The sequence below is a fragment of the Procambarus clarkii genome, chromosome 14, assembly GCF_040958095.1.
Source record: "Procambarus clarkii isolate CNS0578487 chromosome 14, FALCON_Pclarkii_2.0, whole genome shotgun sequence".
NCBI classification, from domain to species: Eukaryota; Metazoa; Arthropoda; class Malacostraca; order Decapoda; family Cambaridae; genus Procambarus; species Procambarus clarkii.
Genome location: NC_091163.1, coordinates 50,007,658 through 50,027,196, shown reverse-complemented (window position 1 = coordinate 50,027,196; position 19,539 = coordinate 50,007,658). Strand labels below are relative to the sequence as shown.

At 49.9% G+C, this 19,539-nt stretch overlaps 1 protein-coding gene across 1 annotated transcript in view; it reads left to right on the top strand.

The window, feature by feature from the left end:
* LOC123752485 (tripartite motif-containing protein 3-like) overlaps window positions 1-16,305 on the top strand; it is a 230,595-nt gene extending 214,290 nt beyond the window's left edge. The window contains exon 5 of the mRNA XM_069324617.1: window positions 15,703-16,305. Within this exon, the coding sequence (XP_069180718.1) occupies window positions 15,703-15,801 (99 nt within the window). The 3' untranslated portion in view covers window positions 15,802-16,305. The remainder of the gene's footprint in view (window positions 1-15,702) is intronic.
* The last annotated feature ends 3,234 nt before the right edge of the window (window positions 16,306-19,539 follow it).

Sequence of the window (19,539 nt, the reverse complement as noted above, 5' to 3'; positions counted from 1 at the left end):
GGTTGTGTGTGTGGTGGTTGTGTTTGTGTGGTGGTTGGTGTGTGTGGTGGTTGTGTGTGTGGTGGTTGTGTTTGTGGTGGTTGTGTGTGTGGTGGTTGTGTGTGTGGTGGTTGTGTGTGTGGTGGTTGTGTTTGTGGTGGTTGTGTGTGTGGTGGTTGTGTATGTGGTGGTTGTGTGTGTTATGGTTGTGTGTGTTGTGGTTGTGTTTGTGGTGGTTGTGTTTGTGGTGGTTGTGTGTGTGGTGGTTGTGTGGTGGTTGTGTTTGTGGTGGTTGTGTGTGTGGTGGTTGTGTTTGTGGTGGTTGTGTGTGTGGTGGTTGTGTTTGTGGTATTTGTGTGTGTGATGGTCGTGTTTGTTTTGGTTGTGTGTGTGTGGTGGTTGTGAGTGTGGTGGTTATGTGTGTGGTGGTTGTGTGTGTGGTGGTTGTGTGTGTGATGGTTGTGTGTGTGGTGGTTATGTGTGTGATGGTTGTGTGTGTGGTGGTTGTGTGTGTGGTGGTTGTGAGTGTGGTGGTTGTGTGTGTGGTTGTGAGTGTGGTGGTTGTGAGTGTGGTGGTTGTGTGTGTGGTTGTTGTGTGTGTGGTGGTTGTGTTTGTGGTGGTTGTGAGAGTGTGGTGGTTGTAAGAGTGTGGTGGTTGTGTGTGTGGTGGTTGTGTGTGTGATGGTTGTGTTTGTGGTGGTTGTGTGTGTGGGGTGGTTGTGTTTGTGGTTGTGTGTGTGGTGGTTGTGTGTGTGGTGGTTGTGAGTGTGGTGGTTGTGAGTGTGGCGGTTGTGTGTTTGTGGTGGTTGTGAGTGTGGTGGATGTGTGTGTGGTGGTTGTGAGTGTGATGGTTGTGTGTGTAGTGGTTGTGTGTGTGTGTGTGGTGGTTGTGTGTGGTGGTTGTGAGTGTGGTGGTTGTGTGTGTGTGGTGGTTGGTGTGTGTGGTGGTTGTGAGTGTGGTGGTTGTGTTTGTGGTGGTTGTGTGTGTGGTGGTTGTGAGTGTGGTGGTTGTGTGTGTGATGGTTGTGTTTGTGGTGGTTGTGTGTGTGTGGTGGTTGTGTTTGTGGTTGTGTGTGTGGTGGTTGTGTGTGTGGTGGTTGCGTGTATGATGGTTGTGTGGTAATTATGTGTGTGATGGTTGTGTGTGTGGTGGTTGTGTTTGTGGTGGTTGTGTGTGTTGTGGTTGTTAGTGTGGTGGTTGTGTGTGTGGTGGTTGTGTGTGTGGTGGTTGTGAGTGTGGTGGTTGTGTGTGTGGTGGTTGTGTGTGTGGTGGTTGTATTTGTGGTGGTTGTGTGTGTGGTGGTTGTGTGTGTGATGGTTGTGTTTGTGGTGGTTGTGTGTGTGTGGTGGTTGTGTTTGTGGTTGTGTGTGTGGTGGTTGTGTGTGATAGTTGTGTGTGTGGTGGTTGTGTGTGTGGTGGTTGTGTGTGTGGTGGTTGTGTGTGTGATGGTTATGTGTGTGATGGTTGTGTGTGTAGTGGTGGTGTGTGTGGTGGTTGCGTGTGTGGTGGTTGTGTGGGTGATGGTTGTGTGTGTGGTGGTTGTGAGTGTGGTGGTTGAGTGTGATTGTTCTGAGTGTGGTGGTTGTGTGTGTGGTGGTTGTGTGTGTGGTGGTTGTGTGTGTGGTGGTTGTGTGTGTGTGGTGGTTGTGTGCGTGGTGGTTGTGTGTGTGGTGGTTGTGTGTGTGATGGTTGTGTGTGGTGGTTGTGAGTGTGGTGGATCTGTGTGGTGGTTGTGAGTATGCTGGTTGTGTGTGTGGTGGTTGTGTTTGTGTTGGTTGTGAGTGTTATGGTTGTGTGTGGTGGTTGTGGGTGTGGTGGTTTTGAGTGTGGTGGTTGGGAGTGTGGTGGTTGTGAGTGTGGTGTGTGTGTGTGTGGTGGTTGTGAGTGTGGTGGTTGTGTGTGTGATGGTTGTGGGTATGGTGGTTGTGTGTGTGGTGGTTGTGAGTGTGGTGGGTGTGTGTGTGGTGGTTGTGAGTGTGGTGGTTGTTTGTGTGATGGTTGTGTGTGTGGTGGTTGTATGTGTGATGGTTGTGTGTGTTATGGTTGTGTGTGTGGTGGTTGTGTGTGTGGTGGTTGTGTGTGTTTGGTGGTTGTGAGTGTGGCGGTTGTGTGTTTGTGGTGGTTGTGTGTGTGTGGTGGTTGTGTGTGTGGTGGTGGTTGTGAGTGTGGTGGTTGTGTGTGTGATGGTTGTGTGTGTGGTGGTTGTGTGTGTGGTGGTTGTGTGTGTGTGGTGGTTGTGAGTGTGGTGGTTGTGTGTGTGGTGGTTGTGTGTGTGTGGTGGTTGTGAGTGTGGTGGTTGTGAGTGTGGTGGGTGTGTGTGGTGGTTGTGAGTGTGATGTTTGTGTGTGTAGTGGTTGTGTGTGTGTGTGGTGGTTGTGTGTGTGGTGGTTGTGAGTGTGGTAGTTGTGAGTGTGGTGGTTGTGTGTGTGTGGTGGTTGGTGTGTGTGGTGGTTGTGAGTGTGGTGGTTGTGTTTGTGGTGGTTGTGTGTGTAGTGGTTGTGTGTGTGGTGGTTGTGTGTGGTGGTTGTGTGTGTGGTGGTTGTGTGTGTGGTGGTTGTGTGTGTGGTAATTATGTGTGTGATGGTTGTGTGTGTGGTGGTTGTGTGTGTGGTGGTTGTGTTTGTGGTGGTTGTGTGTTGTGGTTGTGAGTTTGGTGGTTGTGTGTGTGGTGGTTGTGTGTGTGGTGGTTGTGAGTGTGGTGGTTGTGTGTGTGGTGGTTGTGTGTGTGGTGGTTGTGTTTGTGGTTGTGTGTGTGGTGGTTGTGTGTGATAGTTGTGTGTGTGGTGGTTGTGTGTGTGGTAGTTGTGTGTGTGGTGGTTGTGTGTGTGATGGTTATGTGTGTGATGGTTGTGTGTGTAGTGGTGGTGTGTGTGGTGGTTGCGTGTGTGGTGGTTGTGTGGGTGATGGTTGTGTGTGTGGTGGTTTTGAGTGTGGTGGTTGAGTGTGATTGTTGTGAGTGTGGTGGTTGTGTGTGTGGTGGTTGTGTGTGTGTGTTGGTTGTGTGTGTGGTGGTTGTGTGTGTGTGTTGGTTGTGTGTGTGTGGTGGTTGTGTGTGTGGATGTTGTGTGTGTGATGGTTGTGTGTAGTGGTTGTGAGTGTGGTGGTTGTGTGTGTGTGTGGTGGTTGTGTGTGTGATGGTTGTGTGTGTGTGTGGTGGTTGTGAGTGTGGTGGTTGTGTGTGTGGTGGTAGTGAGTGTGTGGTGGTTGTGTGTGTGATGGTTGTGTGTGGTGGATGTGAGTGTGGTGGTTCTGTGTGGTGGTTGTGAGTATGCTGGTTGTGTGTGTGGTGGCTGTGTGTGTGTGGTGGTTGTGAGTATGCTGGTTGTGTGTGTGGTGGCTGTGTGTGTGTGGTGGTTGTGAGTGTGGTGGTTGTGTTTGTGGTGGTTGTGTGTGTGGTGGTTGTGAGTGTGGTGGTTGTGTGTGTGATAGTTGTGTGTATTGGTTGTGTTTGTGGTGGTTGTGTGTGTGTGGTGGTTGTGGTTGTGTGTGTGGTCGTTGTGTGTGTGGTAATTATGTGTGTGATGGTTGTGTGTGTGGTGATTGTGTTTGTGGTGGTTGTGTGTGTTGTGGTTGTGAGTGTGGTGGTTGTGTGTGTGGTGGTTGTGTGTGTGGTGGTTGTGAGTGTGGTGGTTGTGTGTGTGTTGGTGGTTGTGTTTGTGGTGGTTGTGAGAGTGTGGTGGTTGTGTGTGTGGTGGTTGTGTGTGTGATGGTTGTGTTTGTGGTGGTTGTGTGTGGTGGTTGTGTGATAGTTGTGTGTGTGTGGTGGTTGTGTGTGTGGTGGTTGTGTGTGTGGTGGTTGTGTGTGTGATGGTTATGTGTGTGATGGTTGTGTGTGTAGTGGTGGTGTGTGTGGTGGTTGCGTGTGTGGTGGTTGTGTGGGTGATGGTTGTGTGTGTGGTGGTTGTGAGTGTGGTGGTTGAGTGTGATTGTTGTGAGTGTGGTGGTTGTGTGTGTGGTGGTTGTGTGTGTGTTGGTTGTGTGTGTGGTGGTTGTGTGTGTGGTGGTTGTGTGTGTGTGGTGGTTGTGTGTGTGGTGGTTGTGTGTAGTGGTTGTGTGTGTGGTGGTTGTGTGTGTGATGGTTGTGTGTGTGTGTGGTGGTTGTGAGTGTGGTGGTTGTGTGTGTGGTGGTTGTGAGTGTGGTGGTTGTGTGTGTGATGGTTGTGTGTGGTGGTTGTGAGTGTGGTGGTTGTGAGTGTGCTGTGTGTGAGTATGCTGGTTGTGTGTGTGGTGGTTGTGTGAGTGTGGTGGTTGTGTGTGTGATTGTGTGGTGGTTGTGTTTGTGTTGGTTGTGAGTGTTATGGTTGTGTGTGGTGGTTGTGGGTGTGGTGGTTGTGTGTGTGATGGTTGTGTGTGTGGTGGTTGCGAGTGTGGTGGTTGTGAGTGTGTGTGGTGGTTGTGTGTGTGTGGTGGTTTTGTATGTGTGTGTGTGTGGTTGTGGGTGTGTGTGGTGGTTGTGGGTGTGTGTGGTTGTTGTGTGTGTGTGTTGGTTGTGTGTGTACTCACCTAATTGTGCTTGCGGGGGTTGAGCTTTGGCTCTTTGGTCCCGCCTCTCAACCGTCAATCAACTGGTGTACAGATTCCTGAGCCTACTGGGCTCTATCATATCTACATTTGAAACTGTGTATGGAGTCAGCCTCCACCACATCAGATGTGTGGTGGTTGTGTGTGTGTGTGGTTGTTGTGTGTGTGGTGGTCGTGTGTGTGTGGTGGTTGTGTGTGTGTGTGGTAGTTGAGGGTGTGTGTGGTGGTTGTGTTTGTGTATGGTGGTTGCGGGTGTGTGTGGTGGTTGTGTATGTTGTGGTTGCGTGTATGGTGGTTGTGAGTGTGGTGGTTGTGTGTGTGGTGGTTGTGTGTGAGTGTGGTGGTTGTGTGAGTGATGGTTGTGGGTGTGGTGATTGTGGGTGTCATGGCTGTGTGTGTGATGGTTGTGTGTGTGGTGGTTGTGGGTATGGTGGTTAAGTGTGTGGTGGTTGTGTGTGGTGGTTGTGTGTGTGGTGGTTGTGTGTGTGATGGTTGTGGGTGTGGTGGTTGTGAGTGTGGTGGGTGTGTGTGTGGTGGTTGTGAGTGTGGTGGTTGTTTGTGTTATGGTTGTGTGTGTGGTGGTTGTGTGTGTGGTGGTTGTGTATGTTTGGTGGTTGTGAGTGTGGTGGTTGTGAGTGTGGTGGTTGTGTGTTTGTGGTGGTTGTGTGTGTGTGGTGGTTGTGTGTGTGGTGGTGGTTGTGAGTGTGGTGGTTGTGTGTGATGGTTGTGTGTGTGGTGGTTGTGTGTGTGGTGGTTGTGAGTGTGGTGGTTGTGTGTGTGGTAGTTGTGTGTGTGTGGTGGTTGTGAGTGTGGTGGTTGTGAGTGTGGTGGTTGTGTGTGTGATAGTTGTGTGTATTGGTTGTGTTTGTGGTGGTTGTGTGTGTGTGGTGGTGTTTGTGGTTGTGTGTGTGGTGGTTGTGTGTGATGGTTGTGAGTGTGTGGTGGTTGTGTGTGTGGTGGTTGTGTGTGTGGTAATTATGTGTGTGATGGTTGTGTGTGTGGTGGTTGTGTGTGTGGTGGTTGTGTTTGTGGTGGTTGTGTGTGTTGTGGTTGTGAGTTTGGTGGTTGTGTGTGTGGTGGTTGTGTGTGTGGTGGTTGTGAGTGTGGTGGTTGTGTGTGTGGTGGTTGTGTGTGTGGTGGTTGTGTGTGTGGTGGTTGTGTTTGTGGTTGTGTGTGTGGTGGTTGTGTGTGATAGTTGTGTGTGTGGTGGTTGTGTGTGTGGTAGTTGTGTGTGTGGTAGTTGTGTGTGTGGTGGTTGTGTGTGTGATGGTTATGTGTGTGTAGTGGTGGTGTGTGTGGTGGTTGCGTGTGTGGTGGTTGTGTGGGTGATGGTTGTGTGTGTGGTGGTTTTGAGTGTGGTGGTTGAGTGTGATTGTTGTGAGTGTGGTGGTTGTGTGTGTGGTGGTTGTGTGTGTGTGTTGGTTGTGTGTGTGGTGGTTGTGTGTGTGTGTTGGTTGTGTGTGTGTGGTGGTTGTGTGTGTGGTTGTTGTGTGTGTGATGGTTGTGTGTAGTGGTTGTGAGTGTGGTGGTTGTGTGTGTGTGTGGTGGTTGTGTGTGTGATGGTTGTGTGTGTGTGTGGTGGTTGTGAGTGTGGTGGATGTGTGTGTGGTGGTTGTGAGTGTGGTGGTTGTGTGTGTGATGGTTGTGTGTGGTGGATGTGAGTGTGGTGGTTCTGTGTGGTGGTTGTGAGTATGCTGGTTGTGTGTGTGGTGGCTGTGTGTGTGTGGTGGTTGTGAGTGTGGTGGTTGTCGTTTGTGGTGGTTGTGTGTGTGGTGGTTGTGAGTGTGGTGGTTGTGTGTGTGGTGTTGTGTGTGGTGATAGTTGTGTGTGTATTGGTTGTGTTTGTGGTGGTTGTGTGTGTGTGGTGGTTGTGGTTGGTGTGTGGTCGTTGTGTGTGTGGTAATTATGTGTGTGATGGTTGTGTGTGTGGTGATTGTGTTTGTGGTGGTTGTGTGTTTGTGGTTGTGAGTGTGGTGGTTGTGTGTGTGGTGGTTGTGTGTGTGGTGGTTGTGTGTGTGGTGGTTGTGTGTGTGTTGGTGGTTGTGTTTGTGGTGGTTGTGAGAGTGTGGTGGTTGTGTGTGTGGTGGTTGTGTGTGTGATGGTGTGTTTGTGGTGGTTGTGTGTGGTGGTTGTGTGATAGTTGTGTGTGTGTGGTGGTTGTGTGTGTGGTGGTTGTGTGTGTGGTGGTTGTGTGTGTGATGGTTATGTGTGTGATGGTTGTGTGTGTAGTGGTGGTGTGTGTGGTGGTTGCGTGTGTGGTGGTTGTGTGGGTGATGGTTGTGTGTGTGGTGGTTGTGAGTGTGGTGGTTGAGTGTGATTGTTGTGAGTGTGGTGGTTGTGTGTGTGGTGGTTGTGTGTGTGTTGGTTGTGTGTGTGGTGGTGTGTGTGTGTGGTGGTTGTGTGTGTGTGGTGGTTGTGTGTGTGGTGGTTGTGTGTGTGGTGGTGTGTGTAGTGGTTGTGTGTGGTGGTTGTGTGTGTGATAGTTGTGTGTGTGATGGTTGTGTGTGTGTGTGGTGGTTGTGAGTGTGGTGGTTGTGTGTGTGGTGGTTGTGAGTGTGGTGGTTGTGTGTGTGATGGTTGTGTGTGGTGGTTGTGAGTGTGCTGTGTGTGAGTATGCTGGTGTGTGTGTGTGTGGTGGTTGTGTGAGTGTGGTGGTTGTGTGTGTGATTGTGTGGTGGTTGTGTTTGTGTTGGTTGTGAGTGTTATGGTTGTGTGTGGTGGTTGTGGGTGTGGTGGTTGTGTGTGTGATGGTTGTGTGTGTGGTGGTTGCGAGTGTGGTGGTTGTGAGTGTGTGTGGTGGTTGTGTGTGTGTGGTGGTTTTGTATGTGTGTGGTTGTGGGGTGTGTGGTGGTTGTGGGTGTGTTGGTTGTTGTGTGTGTGTGTTGGTTGTGTGTGTACTCACCTAATTGTGCTTGCGGGGGTTGAGCTTTGGCTCTTTGGTCCCGCCTCTCAACCGTCAATCAACTGGTGTACAGATTCCTGAGCCTACTGGGCTCTATCATATCTACATTTGAAACTGTGTATGGAGTCAGCCTCCACCACATCAGATGTGTGGTGGTTGTGTGTGTGTGTGGTTGTTGTGTGTGTGGTGGTCGTGTGTGTGTGGTGGTTGTGTGTGTGTGTGGTAGTTGAGGGTGTGTGTGGTGGTTGTGTTTGTGTATGGTGGTTGGGTGTGTGTGGTGGTTGTGTGTGTTGTGGTTGCGTGTATGGTGGTTGTGAGTGTGGTGGTTGTGTGTGTGGTGGTTGTGTGTGAGTGTGGTGGTTGTGTGAGTGATGGTTGTGGGTGTGGTGATTGTGGGTGTCATGGCTGTGTGTGTGATGGTTGTGTGTGGTGGTTGTGGATATGGTGGTTGTGTGTGTGGTGGTTGTGTGTGGTGGTTGTGTGTGTGGTGGTTGTGTGTGTGATGGTTGTGGGTGTGGTGGTTGTGAGTGTGGTGGGTGTGTGTGTGGTGGTTGTGAGTGTGGTGGTTGTTTGTGTTATGGTTGTGTGTGTGGTGGTTGTGTGTGTTTGGTGGTTGTGAGTGTGGTGGTTGTGAGTGTGGTGGTTGTGTGTTTGTGGTGGTTGTGTGTGTGTGGTGGTTGTGTGTGTGGTGGTTGTGTGTGTGGTGGTTGTTGTGAGTGTGGTGGTTGTGTGTGATGGTTGTGTGTGTGGTGGTTGTGTGTGTGGTGGTTGTGAGTGTGGTGGTTGTGTGTGTGGTGGTTGTGTGTGTGTGGTGGTTGTGAGTGTGGTGGTTGTGAGTGTGGCGGTTGTGTTTGTGGTGGGTGTGTGTGTGGTGGTTGTGAGTGTGATGGTTGTGTGTGTAGGTTGTGTGTGTGTGTGGTGGTTGTGTGTGTAGTTGTTGTGAGTGTGGTGGTTGTGTGTGTGTGGTGGTTGGTGTGTGTGGTGGTTGGTGTGTGTGGTGGTGGTGTGTGTGGTGGTTGTGAGTGTGGTGGTAGTGTTTGTGGTGGTTGTGTGTGTGGTGGTTGTGTGTGTGGTGGTTGTGTGTGTGATAGTTGTGTGTATTTGTTGTGTTGTGGTGGTTGTGTGTGTGGTGGTTGTGTTGTGTGGTGGTTGTGTGTGATGGTTGTGAGTGTGTGGTGGTTGTGTGTGTGGTGGTTGTGTGTGTGATGGTTGTGTGTGTGGTAATTATGTGTGTGATGGTTGTGTGTGTGGTGGTTGTGTTTGTGGTGGTTGTGTGTGTTGTGGTTGTGAGTTTGGTGGTTGTGTGTGTGGTGGTTTTGTGTGATGGTTTGTTTGTGGTGGTTGTGTGTGATGGCTGTGTTTGTGGTGGTTGTGAGAGTGTGGTGGTTGTGTGTGTGGTGGTTGTGTGTGATGGTTGTGTTTGTGGTGGTTGTGTGTGTGTGGTGGTTGTGTTGTGTTTGGTGTGTGGTGGTGTGTGTGATAGTTGTGTGTGTGGTGGTTGTGGTGTGTGGTGGTTGTGTGTGTGGTGGTTGTGTGTGTGGTTGTTGTGTGTGTGATGGTTATGTGTGTGATGGTTGTGTGTGTAGTGGTGGTGTGTGTGTTTGTTGCGTGTGTGGTGGTTGTGTGGGTGATGGTTGTGTGTGTGGTGGTTGTGTGTGGTGGTTGTGTGTGTGTGTTGGTTGTGTGTGTCGTGGTTGTGTGTGTGTGTTGGTTGTGTGTGTGTGGTGGTTTTGTGTGGTGGTTGTGTGTGTGATGGTTGTGTGTAGTGGTGTGAGTGTGGTGGTTGTTGTGTGTGTGGTGGTTGTGTGTGATGGTTGTGTGTGTGTGTGGTGGTGTGGAGTGTGGTGGTTGTGTGTGTGGTGGTTGTGAGTGTGGTGGTTGTGTGTGTGATGGTTGTGTGTGGTGGATGTGAGTGTGGTGGTTGTGAGTGTGCTGGGTGTGAGTATGCTGGTTGTGTCTGTGGTGGTTGTGTGAGTGGTGGTTGTGTGTGTGTGGTGGTTGGGAGTGTGGTGGTTGTGTGTGTGTGGTGGTTGTGTGTGTGTGGTTGTTGTGTGAGTGTGGTGGTTGTGTGAGTGTGGTGGTTGTGAGTTTGGTGGGTGTGTGTGTGGTGGTTGTGAGTGTGGTGGTTGTTTGTGTTATGGTTGTGTGTGTGGTGGTTGTGTGTGTGGTGGTTGTGTGTGTTTGGTGGTTGTGAGTGTGGTGGTTGTGAGTGTGGTGGTTGTGTGTTTGTGGGGTGGTTGTGTGTGTGTGGTGGTTGTGTGTGTGGTGGTGGTTGTGAGTGTGGTGGTTGTGTGTGATGGTTGTGTGTGTGGTGGTTGTGTGTGTGGTGGTTGTGAGTGTGGTGGTTGTGTGTGTTGGTAGTTGTGGTGTTGTGGTGGTTGTGAGTGTGGTGGTTGTGAGTGTGGTGGTTGTGTGTGTGATAGTGTGTGTATTGGTTGTGTTTGTGGTGTGTTGTGTGTGTGGTGGTGTTTGTGGTTGTGTGTGTGGTGGTTGTGTGTGATGGTTGTGAGTGTGTGGTGGTTGTGTGTGTGGTGGTTGTGTGTGTGTGGTGGTTGGTGTGTGTGGTGGTTGTGTGTGGTGGTTGTGTTTGTGGTTGTTGTGTGTGTGGTGGTTGTGTGTGTGGTGGTTGTGTGGCGTGGTTGTGTGTGTGGTGGTTGTGTGTGTGGTGGTTGTGTGTGTTGTGGTTGTGTTTGTGGTGGTTGTGTTTGTGGTGGTTGTGTTTGTGGTGGTTGTGTGTGTGGTGGTTGTGTGTGTGGTGGTTGTGTTTGTGGTGGTTGTGTGTGTGGTGGTTGTGTTTGTGGTGGTTGTGTGATGGTTGTGTTTGTGGTGGTTGTGTGTGTGTGGTGGTTGTGTTTGTGGTTGTGTGTGTGGTGGTTGTGTGTGATGGTTGTGTGTGTGGTGGTTGTGAGTGTGGTGGTTGTGTGTGTGGTGGTTGTGTGTGTGTGGTTGTGTGTGTGATGGTTGTGTGTGTGGTGGTTATGTGTGTGATGGTTGTGTGTGTGGTGGTTGTTTTTGTGGTGGTTGTGTGTGTGGTGGTTGTGAGTGTGGTGTTGTGAGTGTGGTGGTTGTGTGTGTTTGGGGGTTGTGTGTGTGGTGGTTGTGTGTGTGATGGGTGTGTGTGTGGTGGTTGTGTGTGTGTGGTGGTTGTGTGTGTGATGGTTGTGTGTGGTGGTTGTGTGTGTGGTGGTTGGAGTGTGATGGTTGTGAGTGTGGTAGTTGTGAGTGTGGTGGTTGTGTGAGTGTGGTGGTTGTGAGTGTGATGGTTGTGTATGTGGTGGTTGTGTGTGTAGTGGTTGTGTGTTTGTGGTGGTTGTGAGTGGTGGTTATGGGTGTGTGGTTGTAGGTGTGGTAGTTGTGAGTGTGGTGGTTGTGTGTGTGGTGGTTGTGTGTGTGATGGTTGTGTGTGTGGTGGTTGTGAGTGTGGTGGGTGTGTGTGTGGTGGTTGTGAGTGTGGTGGTTGTGTGTGTGGTGGTTGTGTGTGTTTGGTTGATGTGAGTGTGGTGGTTGTGAGTGTGGCGGTTGTGTGTTTGTGGTGGTTGTGTGTCTGTGCTAGTTGTGTGTGTGTGTGGTGGTTGTGAGTGTGGTGGTTGTGTGTGTGGCGGTTGTGTGTGTGGTGGTTGTGTGTGTGGTGGTTGTGTGTGTGTGGTGGTTGTGAGTGTGGTGGTTGTGAGTGTGGCGGTTGTGTGTTTGTGGTGGTTGTGTGTGTGTGTGTGGTGGTTGTGTGTGTGTGGTGGTTGTGTGTGTGGTGGTTGTGTGTGTGGTGGTTGTGTGAGTGTGGTGGTTGTGAGTGTGGTGGTTGTGAGTGTGGTGGTTGTGAGTGTGGTGGTTGTGAGTGTGGTGGTTGTGTGATGGTTATGAGTGTGGTGGTTGTGTGGGTTTGGGGGTTGTGTGTGTGGTGGTTGTGAGTGTGATGGTTGTGTGTCTAGTGGTTGTGTGTGTGTGTGGTGGTTGTGTGTGTGGTGGTTGTGAGTGTGGTGGTTGTGAGTGTGGTGGTTGTGTGTGTGTGGTGATTGGTGTGTGTGGTGGTTGTGTTTGTGGTGGTTGTGTGTGTGGTAGTTGTGTGTGTGTTGGTTGTGTGGCGTGGTTGTGTGTGGTGGTTGTGTGTGTGGTGGTTGTGTGTGTTGTGGTTGTGTTTGTGGTGGTTGTGTTTGTGGTGGTTGTGTGTGTGGTGGTTGTGTGTGTGGTGTTGTGTTTGTGGTGGTTGTGTGTGTGGTGGTTGTGTTTGTGGTGGTTGTGTGTGTGGTGGTTGTGTGTGATGGTTGTGTTTGTGGTGGTTGTGTGTGTGTGGTGGTTGTGTTTGTGTTGTGGTGTGGTTGTGTGTGTGATGGTTGTGTGTGTGGTGGTTGTGAGAGTGTGTGGTTGTGTGTGTGGTGGTTGTGTGTGTGATGGTTGTGTGTGTGGTGGTTATGTGTGTGATGGTTGTGTGTGTGTGGGTTGTTTTGTGGTGGTTGTGTATGTGGTGGTTGTGTGGTGGTTGTGTGTGTGGTGGTTGTGTGTGTGGTGGTTGTGAGTGTCTTGGGTGGTGGTGTGGTGGTTGTGTGTGTGGTGGTTGTGTTTGTGGTGGTTGTGAGATTGTGGTGGTTGTGAGAGTGTGGTGGTTGTGTGTGTGGTGGTTGTGTTTGTGGTGGTTGTGTGTGTGTGGTGGTTGTGTTTGTGGTTGTGTGTGATTGGTGTGTGTGTGTGGTGGTTGTGCGTGTGGTGGTTGTGTGTGTGATGGTTGTGTGTGTGATGGTTGTGTGTGTGGTGGTTGTGGGTGTGGTGGTTGTAGGTGTGGTAGTTGTGGGTGTGGTGGTTGTGTGTGTGGTGGTTGTGTGTGTGATGGTTGTGTGTGGTGGTTGTGAGTGTGGTGGGTGTGTGTGTGGTGGTTGTGTGTGTGGTGGTTGGTGTGTGTGGAGGTTGTGAGTGTGGTGGGTGTGTGTGTGGTGGTTGTGAGTGTGGTGGTTGTGTGTGTGATGGTTGTGTGTGTGGTGGTTGTGTGTGTGGTGGTTGTGTGTGTGTGGTGGTTGTGAGTGTGGTGGTTGTGAGTGTGGCGGTTGTGTTTGTGGTGGTTGTGAGTGTGGTGGGTGTGTGTGTGTGTGGTGGTTTGTGTGTGTGTTGGTTGTGTGTGTGGTGGTTGTGTGTGTGGTGGTTGTGTTTGTGGTGGTTGTGTGTGTGGTGGTTGTGTGTGTGGTGGTTGTGTGTGTGGTGGTTGTGTGTGTGGTGGTTGTGAGTGTGGTGGTTGTGTGTGTGGTGGTTGTGAGTGTGGTGGTTGTGTGTGGTGGTTGTGTGTGTGATGGTTGTGTGTGTGATAGTTGTGTGTCATGGTTATGTTTGTGGTGGTTGTGTGTGTGTGGTGGTTGTGTGTGTGGTGGTTGTGTACTCACCTATTTGTACTCACCTATTTGTGCTTGCGGGGGTTGAGCTTTGGCTCTTTGGTCCCGCCTCTCAACTGTCAATCAACTGGTGTACAGATTCCTGAGCCTACTGGGCTCTATCATATCTACATTTAAAACTGAGTATGGAGTCAGCCTCCACCACATCACTGCCTAATGCATTCCATCCGTTAACTACTCTGACACTGAAAAAGTTCCTACTAACGTCTTTGTGGCTCATGTGAGTACACAGTTTCCACCTGTGTCCCCTTGTTCGCGTCCCACCAGTGTTGAAAAGTTTATCCTTGTTTACCCGGTCGATTCCTCTTAGGATTTTGTAGGTTGTGATCATGTCTCCCCTTACTCTTTTGTCTTCCAGTGTCGTAAGGTGCATTTCCCGCAGCCTTTCCTCGTAACTCATGCCTCTTAGTTCTGGGACTAGTCTAGTGTCATACCTTTGGACTTTTTCCAGCTTCGTCTTGTGCTTGACAAGGTACGGGCTCCATGCTGGGGCCGCATACTCCAGGATTGGTCTTACATATGTGGTGTACAAGATTCTGAATGATTCCTTACACAGGTTCCTGAACGCTGTTCTGATGTTAGCCAGCCTCGCATATGCCGCAGACGTTATTCTTTTTATGTGGGCTTCAGGAGACAGGTTTGGTGTGATATCAACTCCTAGATCTTTCTCTCTGTTCGTTTCATTAAGTACTTCATCTCCTATTCTGTATCCTGTGTTTGGCCTCCTATTTCCACCACCTAGTTTCATTACTTTGCATTTACTCGGGTTGAACTTCAACAGCCATTTGTTGGACCATTCACTCAGTCTGTCTAGGTCATCTTGTAGCCTCCTACTATCGTCCTCAGTTTCAATCCTCCTCATAATTTTTGCATCATCGGCAAACATTGAGAGAAACGATTCTATACCCTCTGGAAGATCATTTACATATATCAGAAACAGTATAGGTCCAAGGACTGACCCCTGCGGTACTCCACTCGTAACGTCTCGCCAATCTGAGACCTCACCCCTCACACTGACTCGTTGTCTCCTGTTACTTAGGTACTCCTGTATCCAACGGAGTACCTTCCCTTTGACTCCAGCCTGCATCTCCAGTTTTTTCACTAGCCTCTTGTGTGGCACTGTGTCAAAGGCTTTCTGACAATCCAAAAATATGCAGTCTGCCCACCCTTCTCTTTCTTGCCTTATTTTTGTTGCCTGGTCGTAGAATTCAAGTAACCCTGTGAGGCAGGACCTGCCATCCCTGAATCCATGTTGATGCTGTGTTACAAAGTTCTTTCGCTCCAGATGTTCCACTAGCTTTCTTCGCACAATCTTCTCCGTCAACTTGCATGGTATGCAGGTTAGGGACACTGGTCTGTAATTCAGTGCCTCCTGTCTATCCCCTTTCTTGTATATCGGGACTACGTTAGCTGCTTTCCAAATTTCTGGCAGTTCCCCTGTTGCCAGTGATTTGTTATACACCATGGAGAGCAGGAGGCACGGTTCTTCTGCTCCTTCCTTTAGTATCCAAGGGGAGATTCCATCTGGACCTATAGCCTTTGTCACATCCAATTCTAGTAAACACTTCCTTACTTCCCTGCTGGTAATCTCAAACTCTTCCAGTGGTTCCTGGTTAGCTATTCCCTCTCTTATCTCTGATGTGTGTGTGATGGTTGTGTGGTTGTGGTGGTGTGTGGTGGTTGTGTGTGTGGTGGTTGTGTGTGTAGTGGTTGTGTGTGTGGTGGTTGTGTGTTGGTGGTTGTGTGTGTGGTGGTTGTGTGTGTGGTGGTTGTGTGTGTGGTGGTTGTGTGTGTGGTGGTTGTGTTTGTGGTGGTTGTGTGTGTGGTGGTTGTGTGTGTGGTGGTTGTGTGTGTGGTGGTTGTGTGTGTGGTGGTTGTGAGTGTGGTTGTTGTTGGATATTTCCAACATCGAATACAACATTGTTGTATTCTCATTACTTATTACTAACCATACTTAATATTGTAGTAAGTAAAATTAACAACTCGTAGAATTCTCCTGTACTAATAATTCATCTGTGCATTAGGCTAGAATTCTCACGTCACCTGACGCCAGTATTGCGTCAGATTTCTTTACAGTAAAACACATTATATTCAATTTGTGTGAGAATTAAATACGATTCTCCATAATTAAAGCATTCTGTATGACAACTGATTGCAGACGAATTGTTCTCTAACTAAAAGCCGAATAGAGCGTTAGAATCATAGCGTCTACCTCGCGATAGTGTTAACGTCATCAATGAATGCCATGGGGAGACATTAATTCCTCTCCCTTATATATTTACTATTCTTAAATAGTTAAATAATAATATTTCGTTCCTCTAAATAATAAACCCGTCCAGTCTTTAGAGTTTCAAGCGCGAATGCGAGAAATATTAATGTTCAAGACAATAATTTGTGTTATGAACGTCGACTCGGCGTGGGTTGGAGGGACGCCATCCCCCACAGTCGGTACGCGGACACGTGCAGAGCCGGAAGGAAGCAGAACTGCACTTACCGTACTCATAAACGACGCCGTTGCCCAGTAAATCGGGCAGGTGTTATTCATCCGCAGATGAAAGCCGCCACTGTGAGGCGTGAACGACCTTGCAGATAATATCTTCAACTAGTGCTGGTGTTAAATGAGGGACCCCTAGACTTGGTTCCTGACGACACGTGATCAGCCAGCTTGAAACGCATCAATCCAGGATAGGTTCACCGGAGCCTGGGATGCGAAATTACGGCATCTTAATACTTATACAGTGCCCACAGCTAAGTACCTTTTATTTGATGCATCATTTACATGTTTAATAATAGCGGGGTGATTGTTCGTCACGCGGCGAGATAACACCTAATAACAGGTGATTAGAATTCCATCTGTAGATATCAATAATCTTGAATATGAATTGAGTAGTTAAATCAATTGCTACTGGTAGTTATTTATCTTGCAGCTCGAGAGACGAATTCGTCACGCTGCCTTCTCCATGTTAATCGTGCCATTCGTCCGTGTACCAGACTTGGAGATTAAGAGGACTTCCAGAGTTATCTAAAGGAACCTACTACAAGCTAAGGCTTATTTCTTTTTTTCCATATTCTAGCAATTTGATACATTCAGAATGTTTAATATTAATGTGTGATTTACTGTAACTCATTACTATGCTCATATTCATGTTCTTCTTTATATGAATAATATTATATTCAGCATTATTTATAGGATTAGATTATTATTAATTGAATTAGTGAACGAACCACACTGATTCCTGGACGTACTGACCTCCAGTAATAACCCCCCAATGTAGGTGTTTGAGGTTTGTTTCTTTAATAATACAGCCCATTAATTATTCTTATGATCATACTTTCTAGTCATATCCATAGTCACTGGTTTTCTCTAGAATTTTATCTAATGATCTGAAATTCTCAGTTTCCCTCTTTACTTTAAAAGCGGGTGGTCCTTCGTAATTTAATTTACTATTTTAATTATTAATTAATCAGAATCAAGCCCAAATAACCCACAGTTGTTGTGTTTGTGGTGGTTGTGTGTGTGGTGGTTGTGAGTGTGGTGGTTGTGAGTGTGGTGGTTGTGTGTGTGATGGTTGTGTGTGTGATGGACACACAACCACCACACTCACAACCACCACACACACAACCACCACACTCACAACCACCACACACACAACCACCACACTCACAACCACCACACACACAACCACCACAAACACAACCACCACACACACAACCACCACACCCACAACCACCACACACACAACCACCACACACACAACCACCACACTCTCACAACCACCTACCTTGAGGTGCTTCCGGGGCTTAGTGTCCCCGCGGCCCGGTCGTCGACCACGCCTCCTGGTTGCTGGTTGATCAGTCCAGGAGGACTGATCACACCACAACCATCACTCACTACCACTCACTACTACACTCACTACCACTCTACTATCACTACTACACTCCTACACTCTACTATCACTACTACACTCACTACCACTCACTACTACTCACTACCACTCACTACCACTCACTACGATGGTTGTGTTTGTGGTGGTTGTGTTTGTGGTTGTGTGTGTGGTGGTTGTGTGTGTGGTGGTTGTGAGTGAGATGGTTGTGTGTGTGGTGGTTGTGTGTATTGGTTGTGAGTTTGGTGGTTGTGTGTGTTGTGGTGGTTGTGAGTGAGAAGGTTGTGTGTGTGGTGGTTGTGAGTGTGTTGGTTGCGAGTTTGGTGGTTGTGTGTGTGTGCGATGGTTGTGTGTGTGCGGTCGTTGTGTGTGTGCGGTCGTTGTGTGTGTGGTTGTTGTGAGTGAGGTTGTGTGTGTGGTGTTTGTGAGTGTGGTGGTTGTGTGTGATGGTTGTGTGTGTGTGATGGTTGTGTGAGTGTGGTGGTTGTGTGTGTGTGGTGGTTGTGTGTGTGGTGGTTGTGTGTGTGGTGGTGGTGAGTGTGGTGGTGGTGAGTGTGGTGGTGGTGTGTGTGGTGGTGTGTGTGGTGGTGGTGTGTGTGGTGGTGGTGGTGTGGTGGTGGTGAGTGTGGTGGTGGTGAGTGTGGTGGTGGTGTGTGTGGTGGTGGTGAGTGTGGTGGTGGTGAGTGTGGTGGTGGTGTGTGTGTTGGTTGTGTGTGTGGTGGTTGTGTGTGTGGTGGTGGTGGTGAGTGTGGTGGTGGTGTGTGTGGTGGTTGTGTGTGTGGTGGTTGTGAGTGAGATGGTTGTGTGGTGTGGTGGTGGTGTGTGTGGTGGTGGTGTGTGTGGTGGTGGTGTGTGTGGTGGTTGTGAGTGTGGTGGTGGTGTGTGTGGTGGTGGTGTGTGTGGTGGTTGTGTGTGTGGTGGTTGTGAGTGAGATGGTTGTGTGGTGTGGTGGTGGTGTGTGTGGTGGTGGTGAGTGTGGTGGTGGTGTGTGTGGTGGTTGTGAGTGAGATGGTTGTGTGGTGTGGTGGTGGTGTGTGTGGTGGTGGTGAGTGTGGTGGTGGTGAGTGTGTTGGTGGTGAGTGTGGTGGTGGTGTGTGTGGTGGTGGTGTGTGTGGTGGTGGTGTGTGTGGTGGTTGTGTGTGTGGTGGTTGTGAGTGTGTTGGTTGTGAGTGAGATGGTTGTGTGTGGTGGTGGTGTGTGTGGTGGTGGTGAGTGTGGTGGTGGTGAGTGTGGTGGTGGTGAGTGTGGTGGTGGTGAGTGTGGTGGTGGTGAGTGTGTTGGTGGTGAGTGTGGTGGTGGTGTGTGTGGTGGTGTGTGTGGTGGTGGTGAGTGTGGTGGTGGTGAGTGTGTTGGTGGTGAGTGTGGTGGTGGTGAGTGTGTTGGTGGTGAGTGTGGTGGTGGTGAGTGTGGTGGTGGTGAGTGTGGTGGTGGTGTGTGTGGTGGTGGTGTGTGTGGTGGTGGTGAGTGTGGTGGTGGTGTGTGTGGTGGTGGTGAGTGTGGTGGTGGTGAGTGTGGTGGTGGTGTGTGTGGTGGTGGTGAATGTGGTGGTGGTGTGTGTGGTGGTTGTGAGTGTGGTGGTGGTGAGTGTGGTGGTGGTGAGTGTGGTGGTGGTGAGTGTGGTGGTGGTGAGTGTGGTGGTGGTGAGTGTGGTGGTGGTGTGTGTGGTGGTGGTGAGTGTGGTGGTGGTGAGTGTGGTGGTGGTGTGTGTGGTGGTTGTGAGTGTGGTGGTGGTGTGTGTGGTGGTTGTGAGTGAGATGGTTGTGTGGTGTGGTGGTGGTGTGTGTGGTGGTGGTGAGTGTGGTGGTGGTGAGTGTGTTGGTTGTGTGTGTGGTGGTGGTGTGTGTGGTGGTGGTGTGTGTGGTGGTGGTGAGTGTGGTGGTTGTGAGTGTGGTGGTTGTGTGTGTGTTGGTTGTGAGTGAGATGGTTGTGTGTGGTGGTGGTGTGTGTGGTGGTGGTGAGTGTGGTGGTGGTGAGTGTGTTGGTGGTGAGTGTGGTGGTGGTGGTGAGTGTGGTGGTGGTGTGTGTGGTGGTTGTGAGTGTGGTGGTTGTGAGTGTGGTGGTTGTGAGTGAAATGGTTGTGTGTGGTGGTGGTTGTGAGTGTGGTGGTTGTGAGTGAGATGGTTGTGTGTGGTGGTGGTGTGTGTGGTGGTGGTGTGTGTGGTGGTGGTGAGTGTGGTGGTGGTGAGTGTGGTGGTGGTGAGTGTGTTGGTGGTGAGTGTGGTGGTTGTGTGTGTGGTGGTTGTGAGTGTGGTGGTGGTGGTGAGTGTGGTGGTGGTGTGTGTGGTGGTTGTGTGTGTGGTGGTTGTGAGTGAGATGGTTGTGTGTGTGGTGGTTGTGTGTGTCTGTGGTGCTTGTGTGAGTGTGGTGGTTGTGTGTGTGTGTGGTGGTTGTGTGTGTTTGGTGGTGGTGTGTGTGGTGGTGGTGAGTGTGGTGGTTGTGAGTGTGGTGGTTGTGAGTGTGGTGGTTGTGTGTGTGTGGTGATTGTGTGTGTGTGGTGGTGGTGAGTGTGGTGGTTGTGAGTGTGGTGGTTGTGTGTGTGGTGGTTGTGTGTGTGGTGGTTGAGTGTGTGGTGGTTGTGAGTGTGGTGGTTGTGTGTGTGGTGGTTGTGAGATGGTTGTGTGTGGTGGTTGTGTGTGTGGTGGTGGTGAGTGTGGTGGTTGTGAGTGTGGTGGTTGTGTGTGTGGTGGTTGTGTGTGGTGGTTGTGAGATGGTTGTGTGTGTGGTGGTTGTGTGTGTGGTGGTTGTGAGTGTGGTGGTTGTGTGTGTGTGTTGGTTGTGTGTGGTGGTTGTGTGTGGTGGTTGTGTGTGTGGTGGTTGTGTGTGTGTGGTGGTTCTGTGTGAGATGGTTGTGTGTGGTGGTTGTGTGTGGTGGTTGTGTGT